General features: G+C 42.4%; 1 protein-coding gene across 1 annotated transcript in view; it reads left to right on the top strand.

Annotated features, from left to right (window-relative positions):
* LOC130486610 (transmembrane 9 superfamily member 2-like) overlaps nucleotides 1-6,679 on the top strand; it is a 35,917-nt gene extending 29,238 nt beyond the window's left edge. Inside the window, exon 16 of the mRNA XM_056859932.1 lies at nucleotides 6,182-6,679. Within this exon, the coding sequence (XP_056715910.1) occupies nucleotides 6,182-6,249 (68 nt within the window). The 3' untranslated portion in view covers nucleotides 6,250-6,679. The remainder of the gene's footprint in view (nucleotides 1-6,181) is intronic.
* Nucleotides 6,680-14,775: the final 8,096 nt, after the last annotated feature.

Raw genomic sequence — 14,775 nt, 5'->3', positions numbered from 1 at the left:
ACAAAATAGGCACTTGTAATTTATAAACTGGCTCTGATAAAATGACTAGGGGCTCAATAGCCAATACAATTGCTTGATATTTTTATGAGATATAATTATTAACCATAACTCTTGTCTAAGGTCTTTTTAACAACACACCATGTCTCATATTGTCTGTCCAAATTGAAACAATTCAATTCATGCTGTTTTGTGCTTCCTTTGATAGTCTGTACTTATGATATTTTTATAAAGTAAATGATTGGGCTTGATCCTATATTGGTGTTCTAGCCACAAAACATCACCTCAGTGCTCAGAGCCCTTAAGGTTTGATAGATAAAGATTAGGCTTATTTTATAGATTCAAAAGAATACAAAAACATCCTGGTACATTAGAAAGAGGGTCCATCCAGTATTCCTTTTCTGACTGTCAGTAACCAGGTTATTACCCCACGAGCAGCGTGAAGGCAATAGCCCTGGCCCCCGCACTCTTAGAGCATGGAGATTCCATTTACCTATAATAGCTAATAGCCATTGATCTTTCTAGTCCAATTTTCAAGGCATCTCTGCACCTTGGGAGTGAATTCCATTGGCCAGTTATGCATTTTGTAAAGAAGTACTTTAGTCTGTTGTCCTGTATTTGTTGCCCATCAACTTGATTGGGCAACCAAGTTCTAGTGTTATGGGTAGAGAGGTACATATATCTGTATGTGTTGTTTCCTGTACATATAGAGAGAGATGCAAAAGATTGCCTTCCCAAAACAACGTTGCCAGAGTTTGGGAGAAGCAGTTGCAAGCTCGTTCTTCACTGATGTTTCAAATTATTTCTTTGCTTGAACTAATTGATGACAGGTTTCGGTGTCAGAAAGCACCTCTAAGCTGCAACAGTTCAAAGAGGCTTATTAAGTTTCCTGCCAATTACTACCATATCACTAGATCGCCCACTCAGGCTTGTTTGAAGGAGATCTTGGTTTGCCCTGATGGAATCTTATTCTTGCATCATGCTGGACCTCTTTAAAGCCATGCTAGTTTTGAGTCAAAAGTGTACATTAAAGAGAGTGTGTGTTTATATTAAGCTTGCCAGTAGGATGTGTAGACTTGTGTCTTGTTTAAAGTCCTCTTCCTGTTTGAAGCAGGGATTCTACTGAATTTCATTGCCACACCATTTCAGCTTGTAAATCTGTTTTCATTTTTTACTTCTTTCTTGTGTGAATTGAATCTGTTGTTTACTTTTACATTTCAGTTTCCTCATGCAAAATTTCCTGCATTCACTGTGTACTGTTTTTGCATCAATTGTGTTAAAATGCCATAAAAAGAACAAACAAGGTGGGAACACGAGCAATGAAAACATGGCATACTTCAGTTTATAGTGTAAATGTCAACAGACCTATTGCTGCTTTTGTGACAACCATCCTGATGGGGACTCTGGTAAAGTGAGGCAGCAAGAGATTGGCTGTCTATGCCCACCTCATGAGAAATGGCAGGAAGGGGAACCCCAGAGAGTCTGAATTCCCCTCTCCCATGTTTGTGCTGGGAAATGAGGCACTGTTACCCACCGATAAAGGGCCTTGGGGGCAATTACTGCATTTTGTGTGGGATTTTAGAGGGTGTCCTCTCTGGTTATGTGTCTTGAGGGGGAGGGAGTTGACAGGTCAGGCTGGTCTGGAGATCCTTGTGGGTAGACTTAACAGGTGCTCACCCAAAGGTTTGGCTGCTGCTTGAAGGAGCTCAGTGGAAGTGTGAGAGAGAGTGTAGAAGTGCCAGCCTTCTTTCATGATGCTCCAATGGATCTCTTCTCTGTCTGTGTGTTAAGTGCTGTAAAGTTGCTTCCGACTCATGGCGACCCTATGAATCAATGTCCTCCAAAATGTCCTATCTTTGACAGCCTTGCTCAGGTCTTGCAAATTGAGGGCTGTGGCTTCCTTTATTGAATCAATCCATCTCTTGTTGGGTCTAAAATTTCTTTTCCTGCTGCCCTCAGCTTTTCCTAGCATGACTGTCTTTTCTAGTGACTCTTGCCTTCTCATAATGTGACCAAAATACGATAGCCTCAGTTTACTCATTTTAGCTTCTAGGGTCAGTTCAGGCTTGATTTGATCTATAACCCACATATATTTTTTGGCAGTCCATGGTATCCGTAACACTCTCCTCCAACACCACATTTCAAAGGAGTCTACTTTCTTCCTGTCAGCTTTCTTCATTGTCCAGCTTTCACACCCATACATAGTAATAGGGAATACAATGGCATGAATTAACCTAATCTTGGTGGCCAGTGACAGATCTTTTCTAGTCTATTTCTTTTTTTCTTCCTTTTAGTTGATTCTCTCCTTTGCCCTAACCAACGAAAACAGAAGAAGCAACCAGTGCTAACAAATGCTCTACAGGTTGAGTATCCCTTATCCAAAATGCTTGGCACCAGAAGTGTTTAGGATTTTGGAATATTTGCATATACATAATGAGATATCTTGGGGATAGGACCCAAGTCTAAACACCAAATTCATTTATGTTTTATATACACCTTATACACATAGCCTGAAGGTTGTTTTATGCAAATATTTTATACAATATTTTTTAATAATTTTGTACATGAAACAAAGTTTGAGTGCATTGAGCCATCAGTAGGAAAAGTGTCAGTATCTCACCAGAAGTTTCAGATCTTGGATCAGTTTGGATATTGGATACTCAACCTGTATAACATCTGCTTTAAAAAAAAATCAAACATTTAACACTGCTTTCAAAAAATTTGGATTTGTTCGGTGCATCAATATTTTATAGTAGCCTCTCTTTCTAAAATGGTCAGTTTATATATTTTGCTACCTGCCTTACTGTTTGCTGTTCAGAGTATGCCAAACACAGTGGGCGCTATAAACCTTCAGAGAGAGTAGGGTGAGTTCAGTTCTGACATGGACTCCCAAAAATGTGATGCTTTAGCATCTAGCCATGGAAATCCTTTTTTTACAGCCCTAGACATTAAAAAACAGACAAAGATAAGGAGGAGGATACCAAGAAAATGAGAAATGAGGATTCCAAATGCGAGATTCAGGGGGGGCCATGAAGGTCGCCGGAGTGCCACACACAGTAGGGAGGAGTGAGAATTGACCGTAAACTGGAAAGACTTTGAGATGTCAAGCCCATAAAGGAATTAAATTCCTTTTGTGGCTGGCGTATGATCTCCTATCAAGCGCGGTAAATCTGTCGTTCCCCCACTGTTTGAGAGGATGATAGCTGCAAACCCAGAGGAAGAGGGTAATCTGCAGAAGATAATAGCAGGCTGTGGGAAAAAGCCTTAACTAGAAAGAGAAGTGGCAATATTGGAGACTGGAGGAATAAGCCAGGTGTATAGTGTGGAGGGGAGGGAGAAGTGGGGGAAGCTCCTTCATTTTATTTCCTCTGCAAAGATGTCTTTTCATCAATCGCAGCTATTAAGTGACCAAGCCTTTGGGGTATTTAAGAAGGCAGCATAAGTTCTGATGAGGCTGGTCTTCTCTTCATTACTTGGCTCTTGACCAGAAGGTATGTAGAAATAGTAACTAGATGATAAACTATTGGTGACTGGAAGCTAGAAGTCCGAGCGGCTTGGGAGGGATCAAAGAATAATGGAGTGTTATGCATACTGGCACAGCCAAAACTTTCAGTTCCAGTCCAAAGATCCATAAGAACAGTGGTGTGGGCAGAATACTGTCTCCGTCCTGTCTCCCTGCTCAGCCCTCCATTGTTGCAAGAGAAGATTGGTAACAATGAGTAAAATGGCTTGCAAGCAGCCTGAAAGACCATTACTGGTATTCCCTTTGAGGAATCCCTAATAAAGATTACCTGGTTTCCTCCAGTTCAAGCAACCATAAGAAGCACAATGTATATTTCCATGCTTTCTAATATCTCTAGACCCACTTCTATTCTTTCCCCTGTAGCCACTTGAATGTTCCTTGTTTTGCAACAGAGATTCTGGCATGCTGTCTTAAGTCTAAAGTATACTATAGAGAGGGGATTCCTCTGACCTACAAGTTGGAAAGGGCAGAGGACTACTCCATGAGCAACCTGATTCTGAGGATGCACAATAAAGTCCATGATGACCTATTGGTGATTTGAATCTTGATTTCCCCAACCTCCAGAGTATGGTTAGAAGTGGGCATGAAATGCAGCCACGTTGCTGGAGCTAAGCAAGAGGGGGTATGGTCAAGTGCCTAGAGGGGAGATCACCCAAGAATCCAATGTAAATCACTATGCTTTTCCATCAAGCAAGAAAGATGAGATATGACGTGTATGTGTGCCGTCAAGTCGCAGCAGACTTCTGGTGACCCCGTAGGGTTTCCAAGGCAAGAGACATTCAGAGGTGGTTTGTCATTGTCTGCCTCTGTGTGGGCTAAGAGAGTTCTGAAAGAACTGTGAGTGGCAATATGATGCAATAATGAAATAAGAACATAAGAAAGGCCATGCTGGATCAAACCAAGGTCCATCAAGTCCAGCAGTCTGTTCACACAGTGGCCAACCAGGTCCCTCTAGGAAGCCCCCAAACAAAACGACTGCAGCAGCACCATCCTGCCTGTGTTCCACAGCACCTAGTATAATAGGCATGCTCCTCTGATACTGGAGAGAATAGGTATGCATCGTGACTAGTATTTATTTTTACTAGTAGCCATGAATACCCCTCTCCTCAGTGAACATGTCCACTCCCCTCTTAAAGCCTTCCATGTTGGCAGCCATCACCACACCCTGGGGCAGGGAATTCCACAATTTAACTAATGTGTTATGTGAAAAAATATTTCCTTTCATCTGTTTTGATAAACAGCTTCATTAGATGATCCTGCATTCTAGTGTTGCGGTAAACGGGGGTTCGTGGGGGGAAGGGGAGAGACCCAAGACCATTGTTTCAGGAAACAGTTATTTATTCGGAGCAGCTGCGACCCAGAGGCCCTAATGGGCAGAAATCTCTGAGTCCCGATCATACTGAGGAAGGGATATTAATCCAAATTCAAGATATGACAGCCATCAACATTCAGGGTATATCTGATTGTAATACAGACAGAGAGGCAGCAGTATAGTAACAGTTTCACCCATTTCTTGTTATGGTTCACTGTAACCCTCCGTGACTCTTGCCCCAATTACTAGCACACAGACACACAGAGATATCCTGCCCAGCAACAAGCTATTCCCTTGCTGTCCTAATACATTTCAATACATTTACAGAAAGGAAAAGAGATTATTACAAATTGCTAAATCAGTGGATCTTCCATAGTCAGGGGAAGTCTACCTTGCTGTCTCACTAGTATTATGAGAGAGGGAGAAAAGCTTCTCCCTGTCCACTCTCTCCATACCATGCATAATTTTATAAAACCCCTCAAACTTGCACATTTTTTACTGTCGCTCAGAAGTTACTCTGGATGGTGAATTCCAAGGACGTTTAAACCACTAAGCGATTTGAAATATGTTGGAGCTACCCTGGCGTAGAACCAGATTCAAATCCCCACTCAGCTGTGAAGCTCATTGTTTGTTAGTGGGGGAGGGAAGTAGCAGGTGTGCTTCCTTGAGCGGCTTGGAGGAAGGGCAGGCTAAAAAATATAATTGTGTGAACTTAACAATGTATTCTTAGCTTGGTTTGCTAGATTTTAATTTAAAAAGATTGTATGTATGGGTGGCTGCATGATTAACACGAGATTTGATCATTCTGGAACAAATGTGGGCTAACTTCAACCTTGTGCTGCCTCATTTGCTAGAAACCCTGTAAGATTTCGGTCTGTGTTAAATTTTACAAAGATAAGCGTTAGATAGGATTTCTCAACAATTAAAGTCTAACTGCTTTGGGTCCTGTATAAGCATATATTGAATAACTGCTCTCTGCTAAGTGAGGCAGGACTGGAGTGGGGGAGAGGGAAGAATCTTGTTTCCAGTCTGCAAAGCACTTCTTACGTTACTTTTGAAAAGCTTCTTATGGATCAGTTGTGCCTTAACTATTAACGGATCTTGTCCGTGCATTCTTGTGTAAGAAGACAAGTGCCTTGCATCCTGGGGTTAGCATTACTCCACCCGCTCCCATCCAGCATTATTTCCAGAAAACCCAACAGCTAGCAAGTTTTTGGTTCCCCAGAAATTGTTCAGCAGCCCACCTATTGCTCGCCATTTATCTTTCGTCCACCCTCTCTCAGAAGAGTCTGCAGTCTTTCAGGAGACGTTTAACTTCTTTTGGATATTCTCTTTCTCTCTCTTTTTAGGGACAATTGGATTCTTCACCTGCTTTTGGTTCGTTAGTAAGATTTACAGCGTTGTGAAAGTGGACTGAAGAGTGTGCTCTTGAACATATCTCTTGCGCTGCTGGATATTTTTTTTAACCATGTATTGAGAATAAACAATCACATCTTTAAAATAGTTAGAAATACAGAGTTTGCTGGCTTTAAACGGAACTGGATTGAAGAAACATGGGAGAGTTCTGAAGAACTTGAATTGCTTTTTACAAATGGCGCATCCAAAGTTTTTTTTTTTAAATGTGAAGCTGAAAGAGCAACCCCAGTTTGAGCAACAGATGACAATGTACATTACACATTTTTTTCCAGCTGAAGTTTATTGTGACTTGGTTACTTCTCTTTTTACACAGTTACTTGATTATTCTGTCACAGTATAGGACCGTCCTGTAAAATCTAATGTAAAAATGTGACTTTTTTAACATATAAAAAGTGTATCTATACATAATGCACAACATCCCCTTTGCAAGTAGCCCAGTCACTTTATACAAATGTGCAAGCGTTTAGTGTTGTGCAGGTTCTGATAAATACCAACTTTTTTGTTTTGAATAAAGTTGCACATTTCCAGCCTGGTTGGTGTTTGATTATTTCATAGGTGGGCTATTATAAAGCAGTAAATGGGTGTTGTTTGCTGAACTCCCAGAGAGCCATTGGAAATGGCAGAAGAGTTGTGGTCAAGTACCTAATCAGTAGTGCCTCCAACTGGATTCTCTTTTCTAAACTGCCTTTTACCAAGCTGTATTTCTTTGGCTGCTGCACTGATGCTGCTATATTCATGATGATCAAATCCCAAACAGCGAAGAGCTCTGTAAGAAATGGCTAAAGGGACAGAATGGCAGTTCAGACTCGATGGAAACTCGAGGTGGTGCACGTTGGGACAGAAAGAAATCATGAGAAAAGCCCTAAAGGACCAGCATCCTCTTGCCCATGTAGGCTAACCAGATGTCTCCAGGACATGAAGGCAATAGCCTTTGGCCCCCTATTGTCCCACTGCAGTTGCTGTTCAAAGGGCTACATGGTCTGTAAACAGGAAGCTTCTGTTAAACTATCATGTCTTATAACCATGGATAGACCTTATCCTCCATGAATTTGTCTAGGTCCCTTTGGGTCATGATGGAATGTTCATTGCAGGGGTCAACTCCATGGTTTGTGGCAGTGAAAAATCAAATACACATGTTGGAAATTTATCAAGGAAAGGGTTTGTGAATAAAAAAGCATGTAAATGCTGTTGCACAACTGTGTGTGCTGTAAACACATCTAGAATACTGTGTACTGTTCTGTATGGGCAAAATAAGGGCATGGAGCAGCATTCCTATGAAGAAAGGCTACCACATTTAAGGCTTTTTGATTTAGAAAGAGGATAGTGAAAAACAATTTTTTTGGTGCTGTGAACACTTGGGGTAACCCAATGAAGCTGATTAGTGATAGGTGCTGGGGGTAAAGGGAAGATGACTGGGGAAGGTACTGGCAAACCACCCTGTAAACAAAGTCTGCCTAGTAAACGTTGGGATGTGACGTCACCCCATGGGTCAGGAATTACCCAGTTCTTGCACAGGGGACCTTTACCTTTATAGTTGTGGAGTTCATTATCACAAGCTATGGTGGTGACCACTTGTGCACATTACTTTAAAAATGACACAAATCCATGCAAAGGTCTATCAGTGGCTATTAGCCATGATAGTTAAATAGAGCCTCCATATACAGAGGCAATATATCCCTGAGTACTAGATTCTGTGACAACGAACTGGAGGGTCTGTGGGGAACCATCACCTCTTTATGTCCTGCTTGTGAAATTGCTTTGGTATGGCTGCTGGAAGCAGGATGCTAGCATGTGTGTGTGTGTGTGTGTGTTAAGTGCCGTCGAGTCGCTTCCGACTCAGCGACCCTATGAATCAAAGTCCTCCAAAATGTCCTATCTTTGGCAGCCTTGCTCAGGTCTTGCAAATTGAGGGCTGTGGCTTCCTTTATTGAGTCAACCCACCTCTTGTTGGGTCTTCCTCTTTTCCTGCTGCCCTCAGCTTTTCCTAGCATGACTGTCTTTTCTAGTGACTCTTGCCTTCTCATGATGTGACCAAAATACGATAACCTCAGTTTTGTCGTTTTAGCTTCTAGGGTCTGTTCAGGCTTGATTTGATCTATAACCCACTGATTTGTTTTTTTTGGCAGTCCACGGTATCCGTAACCCTCTCCTCCAACACCACTTTTCAAAAGAATCTACTTCCTGTCAGCGTTCTTCATTGTCCAGCTTTCACACCCATGCATGCTAACATACTGGGGTGGTTTCTCAAAGTGGCTATCACATAGTACCAAATGCTGGGGACAGTCTGTGTCGCTGTTAATTATTTCAGCTTGTAAAACAGTTCTGCATTTTCTGCAGTGATGGTGCCAGAGTTTTATAGTTGACATAAGCATCTGTACTAGCCAACTTAATTTATTGTCTGTTTGCCACTGGAGGAAAAACACTGAGACGTCTGACTTGCCGCACTGAAATCGCCAAGATTTATAGCGTCAGGGAAGCAAAGGGGGCCCCTGGGTGGTTCTTGTTTGCCATAAAAAGTCAGATTAATCAGTTGTGCATGCTGGCCATATTTTTCTGTTTTGTTTTACTTTCCCTCCTGTGCTGTTTGCTGACTGGCATCATAATAAATGAAAGGCGGTGGAGCCATTGCCAAAATGCCTTAAGACTGTAAAACCTGTCAAGAAAGAGGTTTATTTTTTTTTTATTTTTTTTTAACGTCAAGGGAATACTCCTTTCTCTTTGGGCACCAAATAATGGGAAAATAAACATACGGAGTCAACGCTCCCAATGAAATTGTAACTTTTTCCCTGAAAGAAAACCTTACAGTCAAATTGTAGAAAATGACAGTAATGGAACCAAGCTGGTAGTTTACTGGTAATGTTGTTTTTCAGAAATCTTAGTATCGCTGTCACCCAGGGGCACGCACGCAAATGGATAAACACACGAGCACTTTGCCTTTGATGCCAATTGCAGAGTGAGGAAAAAATAGAGGAGATTTACCTTTTGAGGGGTAACCCCCCCCAACCCTCCCCCAAAGGTTGAACTGCTGAGCAATTTGTTCTAGGAAGATTAAGGAGTAGATCCCCCTTCATGCACAATAACTCCAAGTCTGCCTGCTTGATTGTCAAGAGTGCTGAAATGAACGAGTGTCGGTGCTCAGCAGATGAAAAGCCAGAAAGAGTTGCAGTTTTAAAGGGCCGTTTCTGCAGCCGGGGTACTTCCCATCCATGAAATGTATATTTGATTGAGAGGCACTTCCCTCTCCCCGCCCCAGTCCACTTGTTTCCTTTCCCCTTGCCTGCCTGGCCACAGCCCCACAATTAATAGCCCCCAGCACCGCATAGGACTGGGGGGTAGATTAGGACCAAGACACTGAACCAACAAATGGCATTCATTCGTTGCTTTTCTCATTCCTTTTTGCTACTTGAATGAAACAAAAACTCCACACACACCCCATTTGTCTGGAGATTAATCCACACACACCCTAACATTTGGGATGTAGTTCACGTTGGTTTGCTCCTCTTAAATGCTCTACTTTTTCAAATGAGTCCATAAGAACATAAGAAACTCCATCCTGGATCGGACCAAGGCCCATCATGTTCAGCAGTCTGTTCACACAGTGGCCAGCCAGGTGCCTCTAGGAAGCCCCCAAACAAGACGACTGCAGAAGCATCCTGCCTTTGTTTCACAGCACCTAATATAATAGGTGTAGATTTGCCCTGAGTTCAGGTGGGTGGCACCCTGTCTTGGTTCCATGCTGGCATTGATGTTATGTACATGTACAGTATGTTACTTGACTGCTCAGTGCATAACTTCTCAAAGGAAATTGTAAATTACAAAACCATTAAGTATTATCTGAGTGTATGAAAATCCTCCTTTATATAGTTTATTCTGAGCAATTTAGACATGAAATTCAGGAGTTTTGAAATAATGGGCGAAAACACATGGTCGCTTTAGCCTCCTTTATTCTGTGTTTCAGACAGGATTCAACCAGGATAGAACGCACGTTCGGCGAAACGCATGCATTCGATCCTGGCTGAATCCTGGCTGAAACAGGGAATAAAGGAGGCTAAAGTGACCATGTGTTTTTGCCCAATGTTCCTTGGCCACCCCTATGAGGACTTCTTCAATGAGCAGATCTGTAATGGCACAGAAGTATTCTAGCAAGACCGCTTGCTAACTGCTGTATCAGTTCTGGGCTGTGTTTTTGGGTCTCATGGGTCAGCAATGTGGCTCAAATGCCTGGCTGTAGTCCTTTGTAAATGTGATTGTGCATACATGGTTGCAGAATCCTCTTCTGCACACATCCACCCCTCTACCAAGAGTCCGTATTCAAAGAGTTTTTTGAAGGTAGACAGTTTGAAATTCACTCATGAGTAATCCATAGATGTCATTGAATGATGAACCTGCCGGAGGAAACTACCTATGCCCCTCCTGTGGGAAAAGGAGCTACTCATGCTTCATTTCAATTGATGGGGTGTTTTTAAAGTCCTTCCTAGAGGATTCTGTTCATTATGATCCCTTTGTTATTAACTTTTAGTGTGCCCTATCATTAAAATATGCCTTTTTTGTATTTCTCTACATATTCTGCTTAGCAATGGTCGAGCTTCATAAGCGTGAACCCAATTTGGAGAACAAGGTCGCCACTTACCTAATTAGCACCCTCTTCCAACTTTTGCTTCTGGGGTTTCCGTCAGGCTGGCCTTTTAATTTTCCCCCTCCCATTTGTGCTTCTCTGCTCTCTTAGCTAATGAATGGCATTATGGCTGGAAGTAAAAAGAGAAGTCAGCGTGGGCAGCTTGCAACACTCCTAGTACTGCAGAACTTGGATCAATTGCCTGCAGAGTGCCACATGTTAACTCTCTGAACAGGGCTGAAACTGAGCAAAGAATGGCATGGAAGCACAAAAGGTGGTTATCTCCCTCAACGTGCATCTCAGTTTCTGTTTCTCAGAAATGTTGCCCTCCACTCCTTTCTGAATGGCCTTGGTCTTCCTGGTTCAACACTTTTTATGGAGCAGGTTAGTAAACCCTGCCAACTATACAGGGGTATGTTCTTCCTGCCCTCTTGGTCTTGATTTGGATTTCAGCAGATTGTTTGCTTTGCTGAGGCCAGTTCCAGATTATCAGGACCTGATCTCAACTACCATATCTGCCAATTAGACTCATGTGTATTTGGGAGCAAGAGGAGTTATTTCTGGTGTTGTGAATGCTGCTAACTGTGGGCACCTCTCTTCGACACAAACAAACTTCCAAAACCACTCAGTATCTTTGCTTTTTATCAAAGGCTCAAAATGGTGCTAAACTGGACTGCAAATGCTTTGCACATGTGTGTTCTTGTATTGCATCCCCACAGCTGTCTCTGTCCGCCTCCTTCCCCCACCATCTGCCTAACTCACCTGCTGGAAAAGAAGGAATATTTCCTTGGTGGGCTAAGTGCTGATGGGATGATCAGGGCAGAGAGTCGTGCTACTTGCCTCTAGTATTCCAGCCTGGCTCATTTTGCCTGCCCTTTCTTGGTTTAGCAAGTGTTCTAAATGGGATCAAAGCACTTTGCTCATTCTCACATGGCCGCTAGGGGACTGTACCATGCATCAATATGACTAGGGTTGCTAGGCCCCTCTTTGCGATCGGCAGGAAATTTTTGGGGTGGAGCCTGAAGTGGGCGGGGGGAGGGGAGGGACTTCAATACCGTAGACTTCAATTGCCACAGCGGCCATTTTCTCTAGGTGAACTGATCTCGATCGGCTGGAGATCAGTTGTAATAGCAGGAGATCTCCAGCTAGTACCTGGAGGCTGGTAGTCCTAAATATGACTAATAACGTCAACTGCGCAGATGCAAAAGCAGCACATGCACTCTGTCTTTAGCTGATTTTAAATTATGCATCATCTCTCCATGATGACCACGTGGTGCGCATAATCCCAGTAAACCAGTAAATTATGGGCATGCACTAACAGCAGCTACCTGGTCGGCCATTATGCTGAATTACTGCCAATTGAGTACTCACAGCCATTCAAAATAGTGCTGTTTAAAAAACTGACCAAAATCACGAGTGTGGTTGTATGGAGTGCTGAATTTAAGAGAAAAGGGGCACTACATGTTTGATTTTATTTTACAAAATCTAATCATCTTTTGTTATTTCATGTCAAGGTTGTTGTTTTGCCAGGCCTGAACTTATGATGCTCAGCAAACCTATTTGTTGCAAGTACTTTCCACTCTGTGACATCAGTTGAATATTGCAGTTCCATCCAGGTCACATTTGCAAGCATCCTTCCATCAGAACATTGGGAAACCTTTGAGTTTTCTAGCCAATAACCAATATAGATATACATTTGCCATAGAAATCAGGGTTCATATGTTATTTTCACCCTCTCTGGCCATATTATTTAGTAGAAACTCCCAATGTGAATTTTGTCTGTCCTGGCTCAAAGTGATGGATTGTGGGTAAGGGCAACTATGGGATGGGCAAGATTAATACAGTAACTCTACCAAATGATATGGCTGGAGAGTATGAAACCTACCATGCAGGGACCTAATAACCAATTTGTCTCCTTTTTGTTAATTTTTATCCCACCCTTTGTCTGAGAAACTCAGGGAGGTGTATATGAACCCTACACTTCCCCAGTCTTGTCATCACAACAACCCTGTGAGGTTAGGCAGACAGAGAGTGACTGACCTCTGCTTACCAATTGGATTTCACGGCTGAATGAAGATGTGAATTAGGGTTGCCAGGTCCCTCTTCGCCACTGGTGGGAGGTTTTTGGGATGGAGCCTGAGGAAGGTGGGGTTTGGAGAGGGGAGGGACTTCAATGCCAAAGAGTCCAATTGCCAAAGCGGCCATTTTCTCCAGGTGAATGGATCTCTGTTGGCTGGAGCTCAGTTGTAATAGCAGGAGATCTCCAGCTAGTACCTGGAGGTTGGCAACCCTAATGTGAATTCAGGTTTTACTTAGAAAGGGAGAGAAAAAACAGGCATCCTTTTTTGCCTGTCCCCCCGCCTTAACATTTAAAACAGTCCTTAAAAAGTTATATCCACTCTCCCTTAACATTACGGTCCTGGTCTTTAGCTGGGCCCTATGTGGCTACCATTCATAAATGCTGGGAAGATCTGTTGATAGATCTTCCAGAGTCTCGTTTATTTTTTTACATTTCGGTTCAGCATTCCTGCGTAACGTGTTCTTCAGTGTGTGATTACTTGCATCCTATGGGTGCACTTGGCGAATGCAGCCATCTGTATTTGGGAAGACCAAGGATTTCTGGTACGTGGACCATTAAAACCACCGCAACAAAGGAAAACCAGACCGTCTTTGTGTGTGCGTACAACGGCACACTTTCGGATATTACCGGCATGCTTCGCACATTTCCAATCCTGTTTCAGGGCTTCCATGGCCCTATTTTATGGAAATGCATATCATTCTGATATTTAGGATGTGTAACAATAATCCCTAGGGGCAGATGATCTTCATTCTTATGACTCTTTACAAAGTAAAAGACTCTTTTAAAAAATCTGAGCTTGTTAAAAATGGTGAACTCTCATAGAAGAAAAAGCCGCTTGGGTTTCCTGTTTCTCCTGCAGCAAAAGCCATAAAGCTGAGTGTGTGACATAATTTCTACGGCGGCATGCTGTGATTTCATAAACGCGGGAGGGCGATTATAGTCCAGGATCAAGGTGAAGCTGGATTGGGGAGGGGGGGGGAGGCTTCTATTCACATGCAAATGTTCCAGTAATAGCAAAGGGGACGCCACAAATTACAGGCAATTTCTTTTATTTGTGAATAAGTGTCCCATCCAGCTTCCCCCCCCTCCAGTCTAAGAGCTTTTTAAAAAAAAGGTAATATAGGAAACAATAAGTAGCAGGGTTGAAGCTTTAAAAATATATTCGGAGGCATAAAATTAATTTGTGGAGCAGTGATAAAAATAATAATTGGCTAGTGTTGTTAATTCTGTGCCTCCTTCCTATAAAATCTCAGTGTGCTTCCCAAACATTAATGGATTACATGCAGCAGATTTTTCTAATGAGGCAAATCATGCAAGCAGCAACACCCCCCCCCCCCAACACACATTTCCAATTTAATGTATTGTAGGGAGGGTGAAAAACAATGCATTGAGGTTAAGTGTATCATCCAAGGTCAGGCTATGAGTAAGTGTCAAAGTGAGGATGCTACCTAACAATAAATTCTATCCACACACCTGTTTTGGAAGCATCATCTGTCTCTCCCTCCCCCACCTTTTTTTTTTGCAAAGGAGGGAGTTTTTTTTTTTAATTACCTTAATGGCTGTTTGCATAAGCCAATGAATCTCAGATGACAGTGATAAACTAAAAACATATTATGGAATGACAAAATTAAACTAAAGAGCTACAGTACTTTTGGTTCCTGAATGGGAATAGATTCCCATTGTTCCACTGGCAGAAATGTAGAGATTAGCTGAAAGCTTGGAGAAGTGACAGGGTTGTGTGTGTGTGTGTATTTGGTGTGTATTTGTGTGTGTGTGTGTGACAGAGAGAGAGCGAGAGAGAGAGAGATGAAGTGTCTGAGCTGCATTATTTA

The sequence above is a fragment of the Euleptes europaea genome, chromosome 13 (assembly GCF_029931775.1).
Source record: "Euleptes europaea isolate rEulEur1 chromosome 13, rEulEur1.hap1, whole genome shotgun sequence".
NCBI classification, from domain to species: domain Eukaryota; kingdom Metazoa; phylum Chordata; class Lepidosauria; order Squamata; family Sphaerodactylidae; genus Euleptes; species Euleptes europaea.
This window is presented reverse-complemented; position numbering and strand designations above follow the sequence as displayed.